This window comes from Thalassophryne amazonica, chromosome 2 (assembly GCF_902500255.1).
Source record: "Thalassophryne amazonica chromosome 2, fThaAma1.1, whole genome shotgun sequence".
Lineage (NCBI taxonomy): Eukaryota > Metazoa > Chordata > Actinopteri > Batrachoidiformes > Batrachoididae > Thalassophryne > Thalassophryne amazonica.
This window is the reverse complement of record NC_047104.1, coordinates 20,364,645-20,390,748: the sequence shown is the minus strand read 5'-3', so window position 1 is coordinate 20,390,748 and position 26,104 is coordinate 20,364,645. Positions and strand designations below refer to the sequence as shown.

General features: G+C 40.7%; 1 protein-coding gene across 1 annotated transcript in view; it reads left to right on the top strand.

Annotated features, from left to right (window-relative positions):
• Window positions 1-309: 309 nt before the first annotated feature.
• The window catches only part of il16 (interleukin 16), a 236,540-nt gene continuing 210,745 nt past the window's right edge, over window positions 310-26,104 (top strand). Inside the window, 3 exon segments of the mRNA XM_034184100.1 lie at window positions 310-549; window positions 11,106-11,262; window positions 11,493-11,763. Of these exon segments, the coding sequence (XP_034039991.1) occupies window positions 537-549; window positions 11,106-11,262; window positions 11,493-11,763 (441 nt within the window). The 5' untranslated portion in view covers window positions 310-536.

The window sequence follows — 26,104 nt, the reverse complement described above, 5'->3', positions numbered from 1 at the left end:
GAACATTGTGAAATGCACATTTTGTATTTTGCAGCTGTAGGCTAAAACAAAAAATACTTGAAACTTTTTGTTTATTATGTAATGAGTCTCAAATACATAAATTTCTGAAAAACCTGAAAAATATTCATTCCTTTTCTAGACCTGCTTCCTCCAATCAAGGGTCATGGGGGGTGGAGCTTACGCCATCAGTCATAGGACGAGAGGTGAGGTCAAGAACGTTTTCACCATATTCTGAATTTTCTGAAATGCAGCTGTTGGTCCTGAAGCTCAGAGCAGTTCTGGTTCTGTTATAGAAACAGGAAACGTGATTCATAGGGTGGAGCCGGGGCGCTCTGGGTCACAGGGAGTCCATTCATGGCGTTCCAACTGGTGGAGGTGTGAGGTCACACTGTGAGCTGCTGTTATGCTCTGACCAGAGGCAGGAGGGAGGAGAAGCAGTGAGGAGGAGGACGAGGAGGTCCGGCACTTCACCACGGACCAGAGGACACCACACTGGGTTCAGTCTGCACTGGATCCTTCTCCCAGACGGCAACACAATGATGGGGTTCGGTGAGTAACCTTTAACCTCTGACGACCGGCATGTGAGTGGAATTCTGGTCCAACAGTTTGCAGGAGACCTAAGCCTGTCATTCACTGTGTCAGACTCACTTCCTGCCACTGAGCCGCGTTGTTCCAGGAGGTAATTTCAGGTTAAAGTGCACAAATACTCTGTGACATGGTGAAGGCCGCAATCATGTACTCATCTGCAGTCTTCTGGCTTTCCAGCAGGGGGAGATGCTGCTTCTTGTAGTCTGGATAAATCTGAACAAGAAGCACATTGTTGTGATGCACGGAGGCACCCCCCTCTGCTTCCTGGTGGCTGCTTCATGCTTTTACACACAAACAGATCGCTTGTTCAGGCTGTTTGCTCCATGACCTGAAAACCAAATTCCTGCAGCTTTTAGGACTGAAGAACCCTGATAATATCCTCAACCGTTGTTGTCATGTTGACAAGATATCATGTGTTACTGAGGTGTTGTGGACAGTGATGTCATACAGAATTCAGATCCGACAGTCGCCATAACTTTGTCATCTCTTCTTTCAGAATGGTTTTTCCTAAAAAAATGCATTTTTAACTTCAGCTTATTGGGGAATTGAAGGCTTCATACAACAAGCTTAAAGATTTTCTTTTTATTCATTCATTTATTCATTCATTCATGTTTTATTTATTATTATGTTATTTCAGCATGTCCAGCCCCAAACCAGTGGTTCCTGTCCCCTGTCTTGTGTGGGGGTAGATCTGTCCTCTGGGTCTGTGGTCATGAGTGTTGTGTGTGTGTGTGTGTGTGTGTGTGTGTGTGTGTGTGTGTGTGTGTGTGTGTGTGTGTGTGTGTGTGTGTGTGTGTGTGTGTGTGTGTGTGTGTGTGTGTGTGTGTGTGTGTGTGTGTGTGTGTGTATGTGGGTCTGCCTGTCCTCCGGGTGCTCCTGTCTCCATGTGTTCTGTGGGTGTGTGTGAGAGCATGTGTGTGGTTGAATCTTTGAATGAACATGTGTGTTCTTGTGTGAATCCTTGTCTTCTGTCCGGCACTCCGGTGGTAGATGGATGAATGTACAGTAGCTTCATCCTTACATAGGGGACACCTTTTGTTCCACAAAATTGACGAACTCACTGACTGAATGCCACACTACTATTATTGTGAACACCCCCTTTTATACTTATTTTTACTAATAGCCCAATTTCATAGCCTTAAGAGTGTGTATATCATGAATGGTTGGTCTTGTTGGATTTGTGAGAATCTACTGAATATACTGGTACCTTGTTTCCCATGTAACAATAAGAAATATACTCAAAACCTGGATTAATCTTTTTAGTCACATAGCACTACTATTATTCTGAACACTACTGTAGGAGTATGTGTCATCCACAGGGTATCTGTGTGTGTGGATGTGGAGTGTATCCACACTTGCAGTTGGTCCACACTTGGTCAATTTGACCCCAGGGACATTTGCCTCCAAAAATGATTTACAGAAAATTGTTGACCATTTTTGTGCCAAGCACTTTGTTTATTTGTTGAATATGTATATACTCCTTGATAATGAAAGCATGATGTGTTTGTAATTTGTAAGTGTTGTGGCCTCTCTTGATCATCAGAAAAATATTCTGAATGAATACATAACGCGCATGTGCACACACACACACACACACACACACACACACACACACACACACACACACACACACACACACACACACACACACACACACACACACACACACACACACACACACACAAAATTACATTATTGGCTCAACTCAGTTAGGTTTATTTGACTTAAGATGATATTTAATGCTTGAATATAAGTTCAGGAAAATGAAATAATTCCCTCAAAATAAATGAGTTGATTAAACTGATCAGGTTTTGTCCAAAATAAGAATGAAATAAGTGACCTGTTGGTTCCTTGAAAAATACACAAAACAGTGAATGCAGTCCAACATTTTATGTTATAAAGACAATTTATTAAAAAAATATATTTACAGATAGTAAAAAAATAAAATAGATTTGGTCATTTCTCTGCAGGCTGCTGAGGGTCAGTGCCAAGACATTTTGACATTTTTAACCTGTACAATAAATAGATAAACACATTCAGACTTTCTCTATGATGGCAGCTGTTAAAGAAAAGAGTCACACGTTCGATCTGACTGTTTCCTCACCTTCCTGTTGGGCTTCCATGTCGGGTGGAGCTCGTAATGTCGTCGGCTCTCGATTCTGGCCAGTTCGAAATATTCTTCTTTCTCCGCTGCAGAGAGAGAATGCCACTGCAAACACAAGACAACAGACTGTCAGTTCACACACTCACTGACACAATGTCAAGATTGTGCATGTGAGGAGTGTGCACACTCACCATCTGTCCCAGAATCTTATTCACGATGGCACAGTTTTTCACCTTCTGCTGTGCCACCACAAGTTGGCGCTGCTTCTGCCTAAACACCATGAAGGCATTTGGGGGCTTTTTTCCACGTACGGTTTGGGATCAGCAGAAGTGCTGGGAGAGGCGCTGGGTTTTGGAGGAACAGGAACACAGGTGGGACGAGCAGGAGTGGTGGGAGGAGCACTGGGTTTTGGAGGATCAGGAACACAGGCGAGATGAGCAGGAGTGGAGGAAGCCAGATAAAATGTGGGAGGAACAAAAGTAAATAAAATGGTTTCAGCAACAGGAGTGTTGAGCGTCTGGTATTGAGGGCTTCCAAGGTCCATGATCAGGAGATCATCCTGATCCTGAAAACACAAACAAACACAACCAGTGGTTACAAAATATGATCTGTCCATATTTGTCATAAATCCATCTCTCCATTCATTAAAACTCCTCAAGTGCATCTGGCAAATAAATGCCAAATGAGCTGACTATTCTAAATAAATAAAGTTTTCTGAAACTATTGGTGTCTTGTGTTTTATTTTTGGTGCCATATGTCCTGAGATATTAAGTCATAAACATTGGGAATTTAGGCTGATTTCACCTTTTTTCAGCCTGCAGGAAATGTTGGTTTCTGTGACATCACCTTGTGGTCCACCCCCAAGAGCCACTTTGGCTGATGTCAAATCTACATTCATCTTATTGAACACACACTGTATTTAATGTTTTTATTTGTTGCTTCAGGCGGAACTGAAGACAAACGTCCTGCTTTTATGACAATTGAAAGTATTTTGTGTTTCTTTATTTTGAACTTTAAACTTTTATTTATGATGTAATGACCATGGGCGCAATTTGGTGGGGGATGGGGGGACATGTCCCCCCTCCTTTTCAACCAGGGGGGACAGAATATGGTATGTCCCTCCCACCTTCTGACATATATGTGTGTACTGAAACATGCTATGCCAGTCTTATGTGCAAACCAGTCTTATGTGCAAAACCATGTCAGAATAGTATCTTTGTTTCTGCAAGTTTGTATTTTTAGCAGCATTGACTTGTTTACAACACCTGTTTCTTGTTTGTCACATTCAGAATTTTCTGGGACTGCATTTGCCCAGATTTGAAACCAAAAATAGTTGCCTCTAGGGACTAGCGTCTACACATAAGTATCAATGGACCATATGGTATTCTGAAAGTAGGAATATGAAAGGAAAGGAAATATGAAAAGCTATCTGGGACCTCAGAAAGCCTATCTGCAATTATTGCTTGATCTCCAAAATCAGTCTATGCAAGTGAAATTATGTTCAGTATGAGTGTTGTCATTAGTGCCACTTCGAAAATTAAATTCATGATAAGTAATTTATACTAAACTTATGATCTGTTGTTTTTTCAAACTTATGCAAAAACAAATCTTGAGAAAAAAAATACAGTATGCAATAGTTAATAATTATTAAGAGCCTGTTCTTTCATATTTATGAATACATTTTACCACATTGCAGTTGTTTTTTTTAATGAAAACTGAACCTATCATTCTTTTTGAGTTCTACACATGTGGTGATACCTTATTTACACCAGGATGTTAATAAAAATCATTGCTGGCTATTCTCAGAATAAAGTACTTATATCCCCAGTTTCAAATTGTATAAGTCAAATGGTATCCACTTTATGGTCTTCTCAAAACATTAAAATTACTGTTCTGGATGCTCAGAATGCATCTGAGCTTATCTAAAAACCACTGGCTTCTGGGGGCCTAAAGCGGCCCCCAGATGCCCGGCCTATGGGCTTCGGCCCTGCGGGCCTCGCACTTTGTCCCCCCCAATTTCTTGTTCCAAATTGTGCCCTTGGTAATGACATAATACTCCTGCTGACTGTGTGTTCTGTCCAACGCTACCTGTTCCTCCACAGGAGGTGTAGGAGGAGGAACTTTGTGCTCCGAGACTCGGGGATCATGGAAACACTCCATCATGAGGTCGGCCATCTTCACCAGTCGATTGATTTCATTGTCATGATCAAGCAGGTCCAAGTAGAGTGGCGTCTGAGTGGAATCCATGACATCCACTGGAGTTTGAACATGACATTAATCATAATTACTTTATTTGTAGAAAATCACAAACATAATAAAAAACATCAAACAAAACTATAAAATAAAAAAAGCCATAAAAATGATTAGAAATCAAAAGATGAATTGTACAAAAATCACATAAATCAGCAAAATATGATTCAAATTATTTTTAAAATATGCCAATTACAGCAGATAATTAATTTGTTTAAAGTTTGGCCTGAAATTATTCAGCAGAACTGGACTTTAAAAAACCATCACCAGATAATTCCACAAAGTAGGAGCAAGAAACTACAGCCTCGTAGAATTTTAGTTTGACTAGACTCAGTATTGGTAAATGGACTGCATTTATCTGCATCAGACGCTCAAAGCACTTTACAATAATACCTCACATTCACCTCGATGTCATTGTGCTGCCGTACGAGGTGCTCACTACATACTGGGAGCAACTAGGGGATTAAGGCCCTTGCCCAAGGGTCCTTAGTGATTTTCCGGTCAGGCTGGGATTTGAACCAAGGATCCTCTGGTCTTAAGCCCAACACTTAACCACTAGACCATCACCGCCTCTATTAATGTATTAATGAAGCTTATTTTTTTGTAATTATCAATCAATCAATCAATCAATTTTATTTATATAGCGCCAAATCACAACAAACAGTTGCCCCAAGGCGCTTTATATTGTAAGGCAAGGCCATACAATAATTACGTAAAAACTGTAAAATTAGAAATTACTAGATTTGCCTTCAATTCAGGGACAGTCTTGATCAAATCCTGGTGTTGTGCTCACTGTAGCCAAGTGCTTGCTCACAGGGGGTCGTTTTGACCGTTGGGGTTTTACATAATTATTGTATGGCCTTGCCTTACAATATAAAGCGCCTTGGGGCAACTGTTTGTTGTGATTTGGCGCTATATAAAAAAATAGATTGATTGATTGATTGATAAATGCCAAGCAGGAACTGAATGTCATCCTGCAGTCTATAGCAAAGTAGGCTAATTTTGTTTTTTGCCCTTGATGATGTCTGAATGCACTTCCTGCTTCAATTACACCATAATCATGTTAATACACTCAAAAAAAGCTGAGCTAAGATATTGTAAATAATGACAGAATATGAAGAGAAAGCTTATTTGATATTTATAACATTGTCTGTCCATGTAGCAAGATCACTTAAAATAAGTTTTTCCCAAACTTAATTACGCCACAGGAGAAATTCTTGGGACACAGACATGGACAAGTTAAAAAATGGTTAACCTTCATGTATTTTAAGAGGGACTTTAAGAGGCTAAAAAGTCACATTCTGTTTCAATCTGATCCGTTTTGTGTTTGAGTGACGCGGGTGACACCCAATCAGAGTAGAGCTACACCCTGACATCAGTCGCTGGTCTCTTCAAAAATGCTTGTTTTGTGTGTTTATGTACATGTTACTCATATATTATGTAAATGTTAGCAAGAAATAAACACTTTTAAAACTGAAAATGCTGTTTTTGTAACCTGATAACACCTCTGGAAAGATTTACAAACTATTTAGCAGACATTAGCGTGATGACATCGCAGTCTGCTAACTAGGTGTAAACTCTGTTTCGTTTGTGTGTAAAAATAACCTCTTTGTCATATATTATGTAAACACTAGCCAGAATTAAACACTTCTAAAACTGAAAATGCTGTTTTTGGAACCTAATAACGCCTCTGGAGTGATTTATGAGACATTTAGCAGACATTAGCATGTGCGCTAATGTTCTCTAACTCAAAGCTAACTTGCTATGGGTTAAATCTGTCTTTTTAATATCTGCAAATGCACAGAGGGTGTTCCAAATATTTTTTGATTTGCACAGTGGTATTTTAGCATTGAGTTATTTTTATAATTTACACACAATACTTTGATGTGTATTTGTTTCAGTAAAATCATTTTTAGTTTACCTGTTTGATTTGTAATCTGTTGACAAACAGCTGCTGAAGAATTTAAAAGTTGCTTTCTGCTCCAAAACGTGTCCACAAGCTGCTGGTTTGTGTGTTTATGAAGTAAAATTCAGTCTGCACTCTCAGTTAGTGAGGTGCTCAAACGTCAGGAGAGACATTATGCTGCATTCAAAACTGTCAGAATTGTGGAGATTCTGACCTCTGGCTTAGGGAAAAATGCCTTGAATGCTCCATCGGACCAGAATTTTCACTTGTGACACACAACAGTGGTAGATATGTTTGTGATTTGTGTTGAAAATGCATCTTTAAATGAATTTTTAACAAAATATTACTGCTGTATGTAATATTTTCACATTCTATGTAGATTTAGTCTTGTCCATCCAAATTGGAAGTCTCAAAAACCAGTTTTATTTGTTATTATCTATTGTCCACCTGGTCATTACTGTGAGTTTCTTTGTGATTTTTCAGACCTTTTGTCTGACTTAGTGCTTAGCTCAGATAAGATAATTATAGTGGGTGATTTTAACATCCACATAGATGCTGAGAATGACAGCCTCAACACTGCATTTAATCTATTATTAGACTCAGTTGGCTTCGCTCAAAATGTAAATGAACCCACCCACCACCTTAGCCACACTTTAGATCTTGTTCTGACATATGGCATAGAAATTGAAGACTTAACAGTATTCCCTGAAAACCCCTTTTTGTCTGATCATTTCTTAATAACATTTACATTTACTTTAATGGACTACCCAGCAGTGGGGAATAATGTTCATTACAGTAAGAGTCTTTGTGAAAGTGCTGTAACTAGGTTTATGGATATGATTCCTTCTTTGTTATGTTCTTCAATGCCATATACCAACACAGTGCAGAGTAGCTACCTAAACTCTGTGAGTGAGATAGAGTATCTCGTCAATATCTTTACATCCTCATTGAGCACAACTTTGGATGCTGTAGCTCCTCTGAAAAAGAGAGCCTTAAATCAGAAGTGCCAGACTCCGTGGTTTAACCCACAAACTCGCAGCTTAACGCAGATAACCCGTAAGCTGGAGAGGAAATGGCGTCTCACTAATTTAGAAGATCTTCATTTAGCCTGGAAAAAGAGTCTGTTGCTCTATAAAAAGCCCTCCGTAAAGCTAGGACATCTTACTATTCATCACTAATTGAAGAAAATAAGAACAACCTTACAAATCTTACAAACGTGGTGTCTAACCAGATCCTTACTCTGGATGGCATTACCCTGACCTCTAGTAATACTGTGAGAAATCTTGGAGTCGTTTTTGATCAGGATATGTCCTTCAATGTGCATATTAAGCAAATATGTAGGACTGCTTTTTTGCATTTACGCAATATCTCTAAAATTAGAAAGGTCTTGTCTCAGAGTGATGCTGAAAAGCTAATTCATACATTTATTTCTTCTAGGCTGGACTATTATGATTCATTATTATCAGGTTGTCCTAAAAGTTCCCTGAAAAGCCTTCAGTTAATTCAAAATGCTGCAGCTAGATTAGTGACAGGGACTAGAAGGAGAGAGCATATTTCACCCATATTGGCTTCTTTTCATTGGCTCCCTGTTAATTCCAGAATAGAATTTAAAATTCTTCTTCTTACTTATAAGGTTTTGAATAATCAGGTCCCATCTTATCTTAGGGACCTCATAGTACCATATCACTCCAATAGAGCGCTTCGCTCTCAGACTGCAGGCTTACTTGTAGTTCCTAGGGTTTGTAAGAGTAGAATGGGAGGCAGAGCCTTCTGCTTTCAGGCTCATCTCCTGTGGAACCAGCTCCCAAAGGAGTTTTCCTTCCCACTGTCGCCAAGTGCTTGCTCATAGGGGGTCGTTTTGACTGTTGGGGTTTTTCTGTAATTATTGTATGGCTTTTGCCTTACAATATAAAGCGCCTTGGGGTGACTGTTTGTTGTGATTTGGCGCTATATAAATAAAATTGATTTGATTTGATTTAATTAAGTTACCAGCACCACACATCAGCAAAAAGTCATTGACGATTACATTTAGCCATAAAACATAACATTAGCCTCGCTCTATGATAGGCTAAGTACTTGGTCCATATTTGTCTATGAGGTGATCCTATGAATGCACTTTTTCTTCGAAGTAGTGATTTTTCATGTCAGCAATTTCAGAGCTTCCAAGGATTTTTAATGCAGCATTAAAGCTACATATGCTACATAATAAATATTTCATCAGCTATATTTCTGAACAATTTTAGTAAAACTGTAAAATTTGAGGGTTTAAAAAAAACAAAAAAAAACATTGATGATTAACCAGAGTCTGCCGACAGCACCGTCAGAAACAGAGTAATTTAACGTTATTTTATTTTTTTATTTTTACTTTTTATCTTGGTGGACCATTTTCATTGTGTACAGAATGCTGATGAGTGGACTGGCTGTGGGAAACGCTGCCGTGAATGAATGGAGTGCTGTCTCTTTAAATGTTGAAAACACTGGGTGCTTCCTGATCAGCGGATCTGATCAGGTCATCACAGACCTGAATAATGAAACACTGTGATGATTTAACCTTTTAAAGCACCTTGGGGCAACTGTTTGTTGTGATTTGGCGCTATATAAAAAAACTGATTGATTGATTGATTGATTGATTGATTGATTGATTAAAGCGCCAGTCAACCATGATCAGGTGTGATCTGAATGACGTGGTCTGTGATCTGTTGGCGTGGTGATCAGCGATGGTGCTTTAAATGTTTAAACAGTGCATTAATCATGCGTGATCACCCTGATCGGTCAGATCGTCTGATGATCACACCACAGTGACGACGCTTTTAAAGTTTCAATCATCACAGTGCTTCTGTGTGATCAGAGCACTCGACATCGGCATCCTCTGAGAAACGCACCTGGAGCAGAAAAACCACCGCTTTAAAACGCTGCGTTTTCAGCCACGAATTAAAGTATAGTCAGAGGTCATTTTCAAAAATCAGGAGCTTTATGTGGATTCATGTCCGTCTGTGATGATGAATTAGACTGAAATGAACAGGTCAGATTTACTCCATGTGTGGATGAAACAGTCATTCTGCATGAGGACTGCAGATTTCAGCCAATCAGTGGCCAGCATTAATGGACAAATTTAGACTTATGAGTAAATTACAAGAAACGTGTGCCAGCATTCACATGTGCGGGACATATGAGTCACACACTGGCACTCGTAAAATTTTCAGCATACCCAAAATTTTTTGAGGAGCTCAGCTTATTAGGACGTACATCAGTGAGCTTCAGCGTGTTTCAACATGCTTGAACTTGCTCTTAACATATTAAAAATGTACCCTTAACTTATTGGATTTATGCCAGCGTTTTTAATACAGCTGGCATACACTGGCTAACTCGTGAAGGTGTGACAGGGCCTTAAGACGTTGACTTCATTCATTTATTTGATTTTATCTTATTGCTTTTTATCATATGGTTGTTATTTTACTCAACTTTTCTAGCTTTTAGTTATTGTTGTTTAAAATTTTATGTCTTATGTGAATTTTTATGTCTTTTATGATGATTTTTATTTATTCTTCTGTACAGCACTTTGGTCCTCTGTGGTTGTTTTAAAATGCTTAACAAATAAAGTTGGTTGATTGGCTTGGAATGCAAGAATGGATGAATATTAACAAATTAAATGAAGTTGACCAGAAAAAGGAAAAAAACCTGAAGTGTCTTTGGTTCATACAGTCCGCAATGAAACAGCTGTCGGAGTAAGTATATCAGAATCACTGTACTTTTTCTTTTTAATTTCCATGTTGTTGATTTGGCTTTGTAAAATTTGTGATGTGGACCTGCAGGGTTTCTACGTGTCAGTCTACTATGGTCTACATTTGGCACTGCAGTAACTCGGCTCTGTGAATTGTGGTGCTAATCCTTCTAGATGTAGGACTGTACTTTTTGGAGGAGTGTCTGTTTCATTCCATATTATTTGTGGTTGGCTGACACGTGTGGAAGTGTTGCACCTCTGGCTGCGGGGCAGATGGTCATGTCATTGATAAATGCATTTGGGTCATCCTCCAGGACTCTCTGGTGTGCACAAAACTTTAATGGATCCTTTTTTTGAAAGAATACACTCAAACCTCGTCAGCGTGCAGGTTTCTTTGGATCCATTTGTGTGTTTGCGCAGTGTTCAGTCCTGACCATTGAGGATGTTTCAGGGTTTTCATCTGGTCTCAGTGGCCTCAGCAGAACACTCTCAGGCAGATGGAGTCAGGCTAACTGGATTTTCTAATTGCCCTGCAGAGTCTCTGTCTCCATTAGGCTGGAGCAGAGCTGGGAGGGGTGTGCTGGATCCTGAGCTGACCGTCATGCCTCAGAGGAAGAGTGGCTCAGCGGCTGCCAAGACGATGGAGAGAAGAGCCCAGAGGAGAAGATCCAAAAAGCTGCCTGTGATCTCCAGGTACGAGCACATCACACATCATACCCACCCCAAGCTGCAGACACAAAAACCAGATCTTTCCTGGTTTCATGTCGAAACTCATCTGTCTGTCAGAAGTAAATTTTTCCGGTTTAATTTCTCATCAGGCCTTCAACCTTTAATTGGCAGCATGTCATAAGTTTATATTGTGTATAGAAATGCAGCTCACGTTCCTTTAAGACCTGATGGTGAGTGTTTTCGGCCTGACACAGGTCCCTGATCCCGTGCCGTTCAGACACCAATGATGACGGCCCCAGTCCAGATGACAGACGTCGCAAGGCTGCCTTAGCGGGCTGCAGGACGTTTGGGCCATGCTGGAGGACAGACCTTACTGCTGAGGACTCAACCGAGTACCACGAGGCAGAGAAGCAGCGCTGGAGAACGTCCCGGCAGACAGCCCAGAACACTATAGGAGGTCCAGAGGATGCACAACAGCTGTGTTTCCGCAATAAAAGGAGGATGAAGGGCTCCTTCAGCATAAAGGTACCGTGACAAAAACCATGTCCATCCTCACCTGGCTTCCAGTTGCTCTTTGGATCAGTATTTTTAAGCAGCTTTACCGCCACAAGGAAAAAATAAGGTGGATCCTGGAACGTTTAACTGTAAAAACCAAATTTCATTCAAATTTTGTAGTCTGGAGGCAATAAGAATTCAGGCTGAAGTCTGTGTTTCTCTGCAGCTGAGTTTTAAAGAATTATTGCAGCACACATTAAAAACGTTCAAGGAATGGCAACAAAAACACAACGGACATCTCAGTTCAGCACAAATGGATTTCATCAACGTGGCTTCAGGACCAAGGTTCACATCCCAAACACCCATTGCTAGGTTATGCACACCTGGTCCATCGTCCTGACCTTCTCTGGGTCTCAGGTCTCTCCGACAGGCTGCGCTTCAAAAAACAAACCAGGGACGTATACCAAAGTTCAACATCTGTTCACTTTAATGTCCTGAGCTGCTTCTTGACCTGGTGAACCCTCCTCCAACCTCTGAACTGCGAGCTGTTAGTCCTTCAGTGAATCCTTAAAACACCTTAGAGGAAAGCCGTCAGAGGGCTGATCACACACTGCACACTCTGCAAACCACAACATACAGGAACAAGTCAACGTACGTCTGCCTGTGATGGTGGTTTGGACTCTGTGGCTTCATCACATCACTTCTGGGTTCATTATGAAGTCATTCAGACCAATCAAGTCAAGTCTGGGAGCATGTGCTGGTCATGCACTTAGCTGCATCCATAGCACCGTGGAACTGCCTTGGGTCCTGGATGGCAGTCACCTAGGCAGACAATCAGTCCATTCCCACATCTTTAAAATAGAGATGAACAATCATAACAATCAATCACAAATATATTACTGATCAATATATGCTTTAGATCATCCATCCAGGCTTCTTTGTTTCTGCGATATACAAGACAGATCAGGCTTAAAGACAAAACGATAACATGCTGTACTTCAGCAGAAGAAGGGCTGGCTGATCTGAGATGGTACCACTCTCAGTCCCACGACACAGTTTGAAGATTGTTCAAAGAAATTCTCTACCAGTAGTTGTAAATTTATTTTAGCATTGACACGATTGTGTAAGTGTGACTGAAACCTGAAGAACCAGCTGAACTGTTTTGACCAGGGTCTTGGAGCATCGTAATTTACACACAGATGGAGATATGTCTTGCTGGTTGTTGAGGTTTTCTTCAGAAATCTTTGACATTTTGAAAATTTTCTTGAATGGCCTCTTAATTTGGCAAAATTTTCTCAGTACCCATGAAATCTGATATCCCAAATCACAGCACAGACAGACATGTAGATATCCCGAATAACAGCACAGACAGACATGTAGATATCTCAAAACACAGACATGTAGATATCCCGAATCACAGCACAGACAGACATGTAGATATCCCGAATCACAGCACAGACAGACATGCAAATATCTTGAATCACAGCACAGACAGACAGACATGTAGATATCCCAAATCACAGCACAGACAGACATGCAGATATCTTGAATCACAACACAGACAGACATGCAGATATCCCGAATCACAGCACAGACAGAAATGCAGATATCCCGAATCACAGCACAGACAGACATAGATATCCCAAATCACAGCACAGACAGAAATGTAGATATCCCGAATCACAGCACAGACAGACATGTAGATATCCCAAATCACAGCACAGACAGAAATGCAGATATCCCGAATCACAGCACAGACAGAAAGGTAGATATCCCGAATCACAGCACAGACAGAACTGCAGATATCCCGAATCACAGCACAGACAGACATGTAGATATCCCGAATCACAGCACAGACAGAAATGCAGATATCTTGAATCACAACACAGACAGACATGCAGATATCTTGAATCACAGCACAGACAGACATGTAGATATCCCGAATCACAGCACAGACAGACATGCAGATATCTTGAATCACAGCACAGACAGACAGACATGTAGATATCCCAAATCACAGCACAGACAGACATGCAGATATCTTGAATCACAACACAGACAGACATGCAGATATCCCGAATCACAACACAGACAGAAATGTAGATATCCCGAATCACAGCACAGACAGAAATGTAGATATCACGAATCACAGCACAGACAGACATGTAGATATCCCGAATCACAGCACAGACAGACAGACATGTAGATATCCCAAATCACAGCACAGACAGACATGCAGATATCTTGAATCACAACACAGACAGACATGCAGATATCCCGAATCACAACACAGACAGAAATGTAGATATCCCGAATCACAGCACAGACAGAAATGCAGATATCCCAAATCACAGCACAGACAGAAATGTAGATATCACGAATCACAGCACAGACAGACATGTAGATATCCCGAATCACAGCACAGACAGAAATGCAGATATCCCGAATCACAGCACAGACAGAAATGTAGATATCCCGAATCACAACACAGACAGAAATGTAGATATCCCGAATCACAGCACACACAGACATGCAGATATCTTGAATCACAACATAGACAGACATGCAGATATCTTGAATCACAGCACAGACAGACAGACATGTAGATATCCCAAATCACAGTACAGACAGAAATGCAGATATCTTGAATCACAACACAGACAGACATGCAGATATCTTGAATCACAGCACAGACAGACATGTAGATATCCCGAATCACAGCACAGACAGACATGCAGATATCTTGAATCACAGCACAGACAGACAGACATGTAGATATCCCAAATCACAGCACAGACAGACATGCAGATATCTTGAATCACAACACAGACAGACATGCAGATATCCCGAATCACAGCACAGACAGAAATGCAGATATCCCGAATCACAGCACAGACAGACATGTAGATATCCCGAATCACAGCACAGACAGACATGCAGATATCTTGAATCACAGCACAGACAGACAGACATGTAGGTATCCCAAATCACAGCACAGACAGAAATGCAGATATCTTGAATCACAACACAGACAGACATGCAGATATCTTGAATCACAGCACAGACAGACATGTAGATATCCCAAATCACAGCACAGACAGACATGCAGATATCTTGAATCACAACACAGACAGAAATGTAGATATCCCGAATCACAGCACAGACAGAAATGCAGATATCCCGAATCACAGCACAGACAGACATGTAGATATCCCGAATCACAGCACAGACAGAAATGCAGATATCCCGAATCACAGCACAGACAGAAATGCAGATATCCAGAATCACAGCACAGACAGACATGTAGATATCCCGAATCACAGCACAGACAGAAATGTAGATATCCCGAATCACAGCACAGACAGAAATGCAGATGTCCCGAATCACAGCACAGACAGAAATGTAGATATCCCGAATCACAGCACAGACAGAACTGCAGATATCCCGAATCACAGCACAGACAGACATGTAGATATCCCGAATCACAGCACAGACAGAAATGCAGATATCCCGAATCACAGCACAGACAGACATGTAGATATCCCGAATCACAGCACAGACGGAAATGTAGATATCCCGAATCACAGCACAGACAGACATGTAGATATCCCGAATCACAGCACAGACAGAAATGTAGATATCCCGAATCACAGCACAGACAGAAATGCAGATATCCCAAATCACAGCACAGAAAGACATGTAGATATCTCAAAACACAGACATGTAGATATCCCGAATCACAGCACAGACAGACATGTAGATATCCCAAATCACAGTACAGACAGAAATGTAGATTCCCAAAACACAGCACAGACAGACATGTAGATGTCCCAAAACACAGCACAGACAGACATGGATATATCTGAAATCACAGCACAGACAGACATGAATATATCCCCAATCACAGCACAGACAGACATGTCGATATCTCAAAACACAGACATGTAGATATCCCGAATCACAACACAGACAGAAATGTAGATATCCCGAATCACAGCACACACAGACATGCAGATATCTTGAATCACAACATAGACAGACATGCAGATATCTTGAATCACAGCACAGACAGACAGACATGTAGATATCCCAAATCACAGCACAGACAGACATGCAGATATCTTGAATCACAACACAGACAGACATGCAGATATCCCGAATCACAACACAGACAGAAATGTAGATATCCCGAATCACAGCACAGACAGAAATGTAGATATCCAGAATCACAGCACAGACAGAAATGCAGATATCCCGAATCACAGCACAGACAGAAATGCAGATATCCCGAATCACAACACAGACAGAAATGTAGATATCCCGAATCACAGCACAGACAGAAATGTAGATATCCCGAATAACAGCACAGACAGACAAGCAGATATCTTGAATCACAACACAGACAGAAATGCAGATATCTTGAATCACAGCACAGACAGACATGTAGATATCCCAAATCACAGCACAGACAGACATGCAGATATCCCGAATCACAGCACAGACAGACATGCAGATATCTTGAATCACAGCACAGACAGACAGACATGTAGATATCCCAAATCACAACACAGACAGACATGTAGATATCCCGAATCACAACACAGACATGTAGATATCCCGAATCACAGTATAGACAGACATGTAGATATCCCGAATCACAGTACAGACAGACATGTAGATATCCCGAATCACAACACAGACAGAAATGTAGATATCCCGAATCACAGCACAGACAGAAATGCAGATATCCCGAATCACAGCACAGACAGACAGACATGTAGATATCCCAAATCACAGCACAGACAGACATGCAGATATCCCGAATCACAACACAGACAGAAATGTAGATATCCCGAATCACCGCACAGACAGAAATGCAGATATCCTGAATCACAGCACAGACATAAATGTAGATATCCCGAATCACAGCACAGATAGACATGTAGATATCCCGAATCACAGCACAGACAGAAATGTAGATATCCCGAATCACAGCACAGACAGAAATGCAGATATCCCGAATCACAGCACAGACAGACATGTAGATATCCCGAATCACAGCACAGACAGAAATGTAGATATCCCGAATCACAGCACAGACAGAAATGCAGATATCCAGAATCACAGCACAGACAGAAATGTAGATATCCTGAATCACAGCACAGACAGACAAGCAGATATCTTGAATCACAACACAGACAGACATGCAGATATCTTGAATCACAGCACAGACAGACATGTCGATATCCCGAATCACAGCACAGACAGACATGCAGATATCTTGAATCACAGCACAGACAGACAGACATGTAGATATCCCAAATCACAGCACAGACAGACATGCAGATATCCTGAATCACAACACAGACAGAAATGTAGATATCCCGAATCACCGCACAGACAGAAATGCAGATATCCTGAATCACAGCACAGACATAAATGTAGATATCCCGAATCACAGCACAGATAGACATGTAGATATCCCGAATCACAGCACAGACAGAAATGTAGATATCCCGAATCACATCACAGACAGAAATGCAGATATCCCGAATCACAGCACAGACAGACATGTAGATATCCCGAATCACAGCACAGACAGACATGTAGATATCCCGAATCACAGCACAGACAGAAATGCAGATATCCCGAATCACAGCACAGACAGACATGTAGATATCCCAAATCACAGCACAGACAGAAATGCAGATATCCCGAATCACAGCACAGACAGACATGTAGATATCCCGAATCACAGCACAGACAGTAATGTAGATATCCCGAATCACAGCACAGACAGAAATGCAGATATCCCAAATCACAGCACAGAAAGACATGTAGATATCTCAAAACACAGACATGTAGATATCCCGAATCACAGCACAGACAGACATGTAGATATCCCAAATCACAGTACAGACAGAAATGTAGATTCCCAAAACACAGCACAGACAGACATGTAGATGTCCCAAAACACAGCACAGACAGACATGGATATATCTGAAATCACAGCACAGACAGACATGAATATATCCCCAATCACAGCACAGACAGACATGTCGATATCTCAAAACACAGACATGTAGATATCCCGAATCACAACACAGACAGAAATGTAGATATCCCGAATCACATCACAGACAGAAATGCAGATATCCCGAATCACAGCACAGACAGACATGTAGATATCCCGAATCACAGCACAGACAGACATGTAGATATCCCGAATCACAGCACAGACAGAAATGCAGATATCCCGAATCACAGCACAGACAGACATGTAGATATCCCAAATCACAGCACAGACAGAAATGCAGATATCCCGAATCACAGCACAGACAGACATGTAGATATCCCGAATCACAGCACAGACAGTAATGTAGATATCCCGAATCACAGCACAGACAGAAATGCAGATATCCCAAATCACAGCACAGAAAGACATGTAGATATCTCAAAACACAGACATGTAGATATCCCGAATCACAGCACAGACAGACATGTAGATATCCCAAATCACAGTACAGACAGAAATGTAGATTCCCAAAACACAGCACAGACAGACATGTAGATGTCCCAAAACACAGCACAGACAGACATGGATATATCTGAAATCACAGCACAGACAGACATGAATATATCCCCAATCACAGCACAGACAGACATGTCGATATCTCAAAACACAGACATGTAGATATCCCGAATCACAACACAGACAGAAATGTAGATATCCCGAATCACAGCACACACAGACATGCAGATATCTTGAATCACAACATAGACAGACATGCAGATATCTTGAATCACAGCACAGACAGACAGACATGTAGATATCCCAAATCACAGCACAGACAGACATGCAGATATCTTGAATCACAACACAGACAGACATGCAGATATCCCGAATCACAACACAGACAGAAATGTAGATATCCCGAATCACAGCACAGACAGAAATGCAGATGTCCCGAATCACAGCACAGACAGACATGCAGATATCTTGAATCACAGCACAGACAGACAGACATGTAGATATCCCAAATCACTGCACAGACAGAAATGCAGATATCTTGAATCACAACACAGACAGACATGCAGATATCTTGAATCACAGCACAGACAGACATGTAGATATCCCGAATCACAGCACAGACAGACATGCAGATATCTTGAATCACCACACATACAGACATGCAGATATCTTGAATCACAGCACAGACAGACATGTAGATATGCCGAATCACAGCACAGACAGACATGCAGATATCTTGAATCACAGCACAGACAGACAGACATGTAGATATCCCAAATCACAGCACAGACAGACATGCAGATATCCCGAATCACAACACAGACAGAAATGTAGATATCCCTAATCACAGCACAGACAGAAATGTAGATATCCCAAATCACAGCACAGACAGACATGTAGATATCCCGAATCAAAGCACAGACAGAAATGTAGATATCCTGAATCACACCACAGACAGAAATGTAGATATCCCGAATCACAGCACAGACAGAAATGTAGATATCCCGAATCACAGCACAGACAGAAATGCAGATATCTCAAATCACAGCACAGAAAGACATGTAGATATCTCAAAACACAGACATGTAGATATCCCGAATCACAGCACAGACAGACATGTAGATATCCCGAATCACAGCACAGACAGACATGCAGATATCTTGAATCACAGCACAGACAGAAATGCAGATATCCCAAATCACAGCACAGAAAGACATGTAGATATCTCAAAACACAGACATGTAGATATCCCGAATCACAGCACAGACAGACATGTAGATATCCCGAATCACAGCACAGACAGACATGCAGATATCTTGAATCACAGCACAGACAGACAGACATTTAGATATCCCAAATCACAGCACAGACAGACATGCAGATATCCCGAATCGCAGCACAGACAGACATGTAGATATCCCGAATCACAGCACAGACAGAACTGCAGATATCCCGAATCACAGCACAGACAGACATGTAGATATCCCGAATCACAGCACAGACAGAAATGTAGATATCCAGAATCACAGCACAGACAGAAATGCAGATATCCCGAATCACAGCACAGACAGAAATGCAGATATCCCGAATCACAACACAGACAGAAATGTAGATATCCCGAATCACAGCACAGACAGAAATGTAGATATCCCGAATAACAGCACAGACAGACAAGCAGATATCTTGAATCACAACACAGACAGAAATGCAGATATCTTGAATCACATCACAGCACAGACATGTAGATATCCCGAATCACAGCACAGACAGACATGCAGATATCCCGAATCACAGCACAGACAGACATGCAGATATCTTGAATCACAGCACAGACAGACAGACATGTAGATATCCCAAATCACAACACAGACAGACATGTAGATATCCAGAATCACAACACAGACATGTAGATATCCCGAATCACAGTATAGACAGACATGTAGATATCCCGAATCACAGTACAGACAGACATGTAGATATCCCGAATCACAACACAGACAGAAATGTAGATATCCCGAATCACAGCACAGACAGAAATGCAGATATCCCGAATCACAGCACAGACAGACAGACATGTAGATATCCCAAATCACAGCACAGACAGACATGCAGATATCCCGAATCACAACACAGACAGAAATGTAGATATCCCGAATCACCGCACAGACAGAAATGCAGATATCCTGAATCACAGCACAGACATAAATGTAGATATCCCGAATCACAGCACAGATAGACATGTAGATATCCCGAATCACAGCACAGACAGAAATGTAGATATCCCGAATCACAGCACAGACAGAAATGCAGATATCCCAAATCACAGCACAGACAGACATGTAGATATCCCGAATCACAGCACAGACAGAAATGTAGATATCCCGAATCACAGCACAGACAGAACTGCAGATATCCCGAATCACAGCACAGACAGACATGTAGATATCCCAAATCACAGCACAGACAGAAATGCAGATATCCCGAATCACAGCACAGACAGACATGTAGATATCCCGAATCACAGCACAGACAGAAATGTAGATATCCCGAATCACAGCACAGACAGACATGTAGATATCCCGAATCACAGCACAGACAGAAATGTAGATATCCCGAATCACAGCACAGACAGAAATGCAGATATCCCAAATCACAGCACAGAAAGACATGTAGATATCTCAAAACACAGACATGTAGATATCCCGAATCACAGCACAGACAGACATGTAGATATCCCGAATCACAGCACAGACAGACATGCAGATATCTTGAATCACAGCACAGACAGACAGACATGTAGGTATCCCAAATCACAGCACAGACAGAAATGCAGATATCTTGAATCACAACACAGACAGACATGCAGATATCTTGAATCACAGCACAGACAGACATGTAGATATCCTGAATCACAACACAGACAGACATGCAGATATCTTGAATCACAGCACAGACAGACAGACATTTAGATATCCCAAATCACAGCACAGACAGACATGCAGATATCCCGAATCGCAGCACAGACAGACATGCAGATATCCCGAATCGCAGCACAGACAGACATGTAGATATCCCGAATCACAGCACAGACAGAACTGCAGATATCCCGAATCACAGCACAGACAGACATGTAGATATCCCGAATCACAGCACAGACAGAAATGTAGATATCCAGAATCACAGCACAGACAGAAATGCAGATATCCCGAATCACAGCACAGACAGAAATGCAGATATCCCGAATCACAACACAGACAGAAATGTAGATATCCCGAATCACAGCACAGACAGAAATGTAGATATCCCGAATAACAGCACAGACAGACAAGCAGATATCTTGAATCACAACACAGACAGAAATGCAGATATCTTGAATCACAGCACAGACAGACATGTAGATATCCCGAATCACAGCACAGACAGACATGCAGATATCCCGAATCACAGCACAGACAGACATGCAGATATCTTGAATCACAGCACAGACAGACAGACATGTAGATATCCCAAATCACAACACAGACAGACATGTAGATATCCCGAATCACAACACAGACATGTAGATATCCCGAATCACAGTATAGACAGACATGTCGATATCCCGAATCACAGTACAGACAGACATGTAGATATCCCGAATCACAACACAGACAGAAATGTAGATATCCCGAATCACAGCACAGACAGACATGTAGATATCCCAAATCACAACACAGACAGACATGTAGATATCCCGAATCACAACACAGACATGTAGATATCCCGAATCACAGTACAGACAGAAATGTAGATATCCCGAATCACAGCACAGACAGACATGTAGATATCCCGAATCACAGTACAGACAGACATGTAGATATCCCAAATCACAGTACAGACAGAAATGTAGATTCCCAAAACACAGCACAGACAGACATGTAGATGTCCCAAAACACAGCACAGACAGACATGGATATATCTGAAATCACAGCACAGACAGACATGAATATATCCCCAATCACAGCACAGACAGACATGTCGATATCTCAAAACACAGACATGTAGATATCCTGAATCACAGCACAGACAGACATAAATATATCTCAAATCACAGCACAGACAGACATGGATATATCTCAAACCACAGCACAGACAAACATCTATATATCTCAAATCACAACATGGACAGACATAGATATAACTCACAGCACAGATGGTCATAGATATATACCAAATCACAGGAGGAACAGACATAATTATATCCCAAATCACAGCTCACATAGATGAGGATATATCCCAAATCACAGGAGAAATGGACATGAATATGTGGTGGGTCTGTCTGGTTGTATGTATTTATTTGTTTCTGTTGTCATACTGTGAGGTTCAGATAATGTCAGGACACAAATGCAAACTCACACACAGAGGGGTATGATCAATCAGAAGGCTTTATCTGACAAACAGGCAGGAGTTCCGTATACGGAGAAGCAGTCACCGTGGCAGAGGTATCAGGCAGGCATTAGGCAGAGGTATGGCCAAAAACATGGTGATTCAGAGGTTGAAGGGCAGAGACAAAAGCATGATCCAGAAAGTAAACCAAGGTAAAAAAAAAATGGCAAGTTAATCAGGACAAAGACAAGAGGCTGGGACGAGCTTGACAGAAACAATGAACTGGCATTGAAGAACAAAACAAATGAGGCTGAAATAACTGAGGTGGCAGTCACAGAAAATGATGCACAGGTGTGGGCAGTGGTGGGCACAGATAACCAAAAGATTAACTTTGATAACAGATAATCAGATAACTGAAAAGTTATCTTCGATAAAGATAAAACAATAAACCACCCAAAAATGTATCGGAAGTTACAGATAACCAATAACGTAAATTCCAATATTATCTCTGGCACATTTACAACTACTAGTAAAACAAATTTAATAGCTTCTAATAATATTAAAAGTAACAACAGACCCAAACAATAAGACCACACTTTTTTCTTTCAACAGTCTGCCCCAGCTGGAAGCTCTTGTTTACTACAGCGTTCCGAGCACAGAGGCACCTCGAGACCTAAACAATGACACCACACTTTTTTCTTTCAACATTCGGCCCCTGCTGGAAGCTCTTGTTTATTATAGCCTTCCCAACACAGAGGCACCCTGAGAGCAGCCGTAAAGCCAGCTCTCTATCAATGACAAAGCTCCGGTCATGCGGAGGTCTTGAAAAATAAAGTCATATTGAGTTATGGTGTTGATTTATAAATAACATTAATACCGATAGAATAACTCCATTAATGTCAATTCTGTCATTTGTACAAAGTTTAAATATAACATATATCTTTTAATGTTGAATAATGCACTAATTCTGACGTTTTGCAACAAAGAGACAGAGCGCAAAGGATTCTGGGTAAACGTGCCTCTGCTAAACACTGATTGGTTCAGTCATTCATTATGTAAACCAACACGTTAATGTGACATCTGTCGTATGTTGGTGTTTAAATGTGCTTTTGTAAAATATTCAATTTTTTTATTTGTAAAAACAGGCATTTTTACGGAGCCCTGGAAGTGTCATCGCAAAATGTTTTGCATGTGGAGAGAATGTGCGCATGTTTGCATTATTATTATTATTATTATTATTATTATTATTATTATTATTATTATTATTATTATTATTATTATTTTGCAGTTGTTTTGTTTTTAAACTTAATTTGTAAAAAAAAAAAAAAAGCCATTTGCAAAGCAAAAAACTTGATTTGACAATCATCTGACACAACCGGGGTCAAAATAAATAGAACACTGCCATCTACTGGTTCCCAGACACTGCCGTGAACACTACTGGCCAGTAGATGCTAGATGGCAGTAGAGGCTTTCAAAACAAATTCTAGATAATCCCTGTCTGCTCACATTTAAAATGCGTGGAATTTAACAAACGCAATTTAAAAAATCAACGTCTATAAAGGCAGAGAATATATTCAAGAGAGTTTTAGGCACTAGAGTTTAATGCTGTTGTCCGTGGAGCCTGAACAGAGTGTCTGAAATGCATTTGTCCTGTCGTGACGTACTGAGATTACATCATCCTACCCAAAATGCACTGTGGGGCACAGCATGTGCTCACAAAACCTTAAAAATTAGCACATTACTTTAAAACTAAAACATATATCTGATATTTTTACTTTATGAAACTTCAGACATGACAGTAATTTTAAATAACTTGTCCAAAATTAGTTTGGTTAAAATTTGAACCATAAGTTAAAAATGTATGCCTCTGGATGACTTAGGTCATATTGCCAGCATATCGGTATGGTGTTAAAGGAAATGTTTTGTATTTTCTTTTTCCTTTTGGGGCTGTTTGTCCTTTGTTTGCAGAGAATTGAGATGCTTTTTATACAAATAGTTCTCTTCTGTTTGCAAAGGTTGAAACTATACGTCTATTACAAAACTTTTAACAGGTGGGTGCTGAATTTTAAAAATGCTGGTTGCTGTTCAGCTTTGTTTATCGGTTTAAAAGTTATTGGACAAAAATTAATCGGAAAATAATTGGTCCGATAATGTTTTTTTTAAGTTATCTAAAAAGATAATCCGATACTGAAAACATTATCTTCGATAATTATCTGTTATCGGAATGTGCCCATCACTGGGTGCGGGGAACAAAGAGACGAAGATGAGTGCAGTGAGACAAAAATAAAGCAGAGAGAAGCAAGAGAAATCAGCTACAAAAACCCCTACGGTGAATAACAAATGAGTGAGTGAGACAAAAATAAAGCAGAGAGAAGCAAGAGAAATCAGCTACAAAAACCCCTACGGTGAATAACAAAAAAAAGACCAATGACCTAACAAATACAACCCCAATTCCAATTAATTTGGGACATTGTGTGAAATGTAAATAAAACAGAATACAATGATTTGCAAATCCTCTTCAACCTATATTCAATTGAATACACCACAAAGACAAGATATTTAACGTTCAAACTGAAAGACTTTTTTGTTTTTCTGCAAATATTTGTTGATTTTTAAATGGATGCCTGCAACACGTTTCAAAAAAGCTGGGAGGGGGGCAACAAAAGACTGGGAAATAAATTGGGTATAAAAGGAGCATCCCCAAAAGGCTCAGCTGTTCACAAGCAAAGATGGGGCGAGGATCACCACTTTGTGAACAACTGCATGAAAAAATAGTCCAACAGTTTAAGATCAATGTTTCTCAACGTTCAATTGCAAGGAATTTAGGGATTCCATCACCTACAGTCCATAATATAATCAGAAGATTCAGAGAATCTGGACAACTTTCTGCACGTAAGCGGCAAGGCTGAAAACCAGCACTGAATGCCCGTGACCTTTGATCCCTCAGGCAGCACTAAATTAAAAACCGACATCATTGTGTAAAGGATCTTACTGCATGGGCTCAGGAACTATTCAGAAAACCATTGTCAGTTAACACAGTTCGTCGCTACATCTACAAGTACCATGCCAAGCAATAGCCATACATCAACAACATCCAGAAACACGGCCGTCTTCTCTGGGCCCGAGTTCATTTGAAATGGACAGACACAAAGTGGAAAAGTGTGATGTGGTCTGATGAGTCCACATTTTAAATTGTTTTTGGAAATCATGGATGTTGTGTCCTCTGGACAAAAGAGGAAAAGGACCGTCCAGATTGTTACCAGCGTTAAGTTCAAAAGCCAGCATCTGTGATGGTATGGGGGTGTGTTAGTACCCATGGCATGGGCAACTTACCCATCTGTGATGGCACCATCAATGCTGAAAGGTACATCCAGGTTTTGGAGCAACACATGCTGCCATCCAAGCAACCTCTTTTTCAGGGAACATCCCTGCTTATGTCAGCAAGACAATGCCAAGCCACATTCAGCACATGTT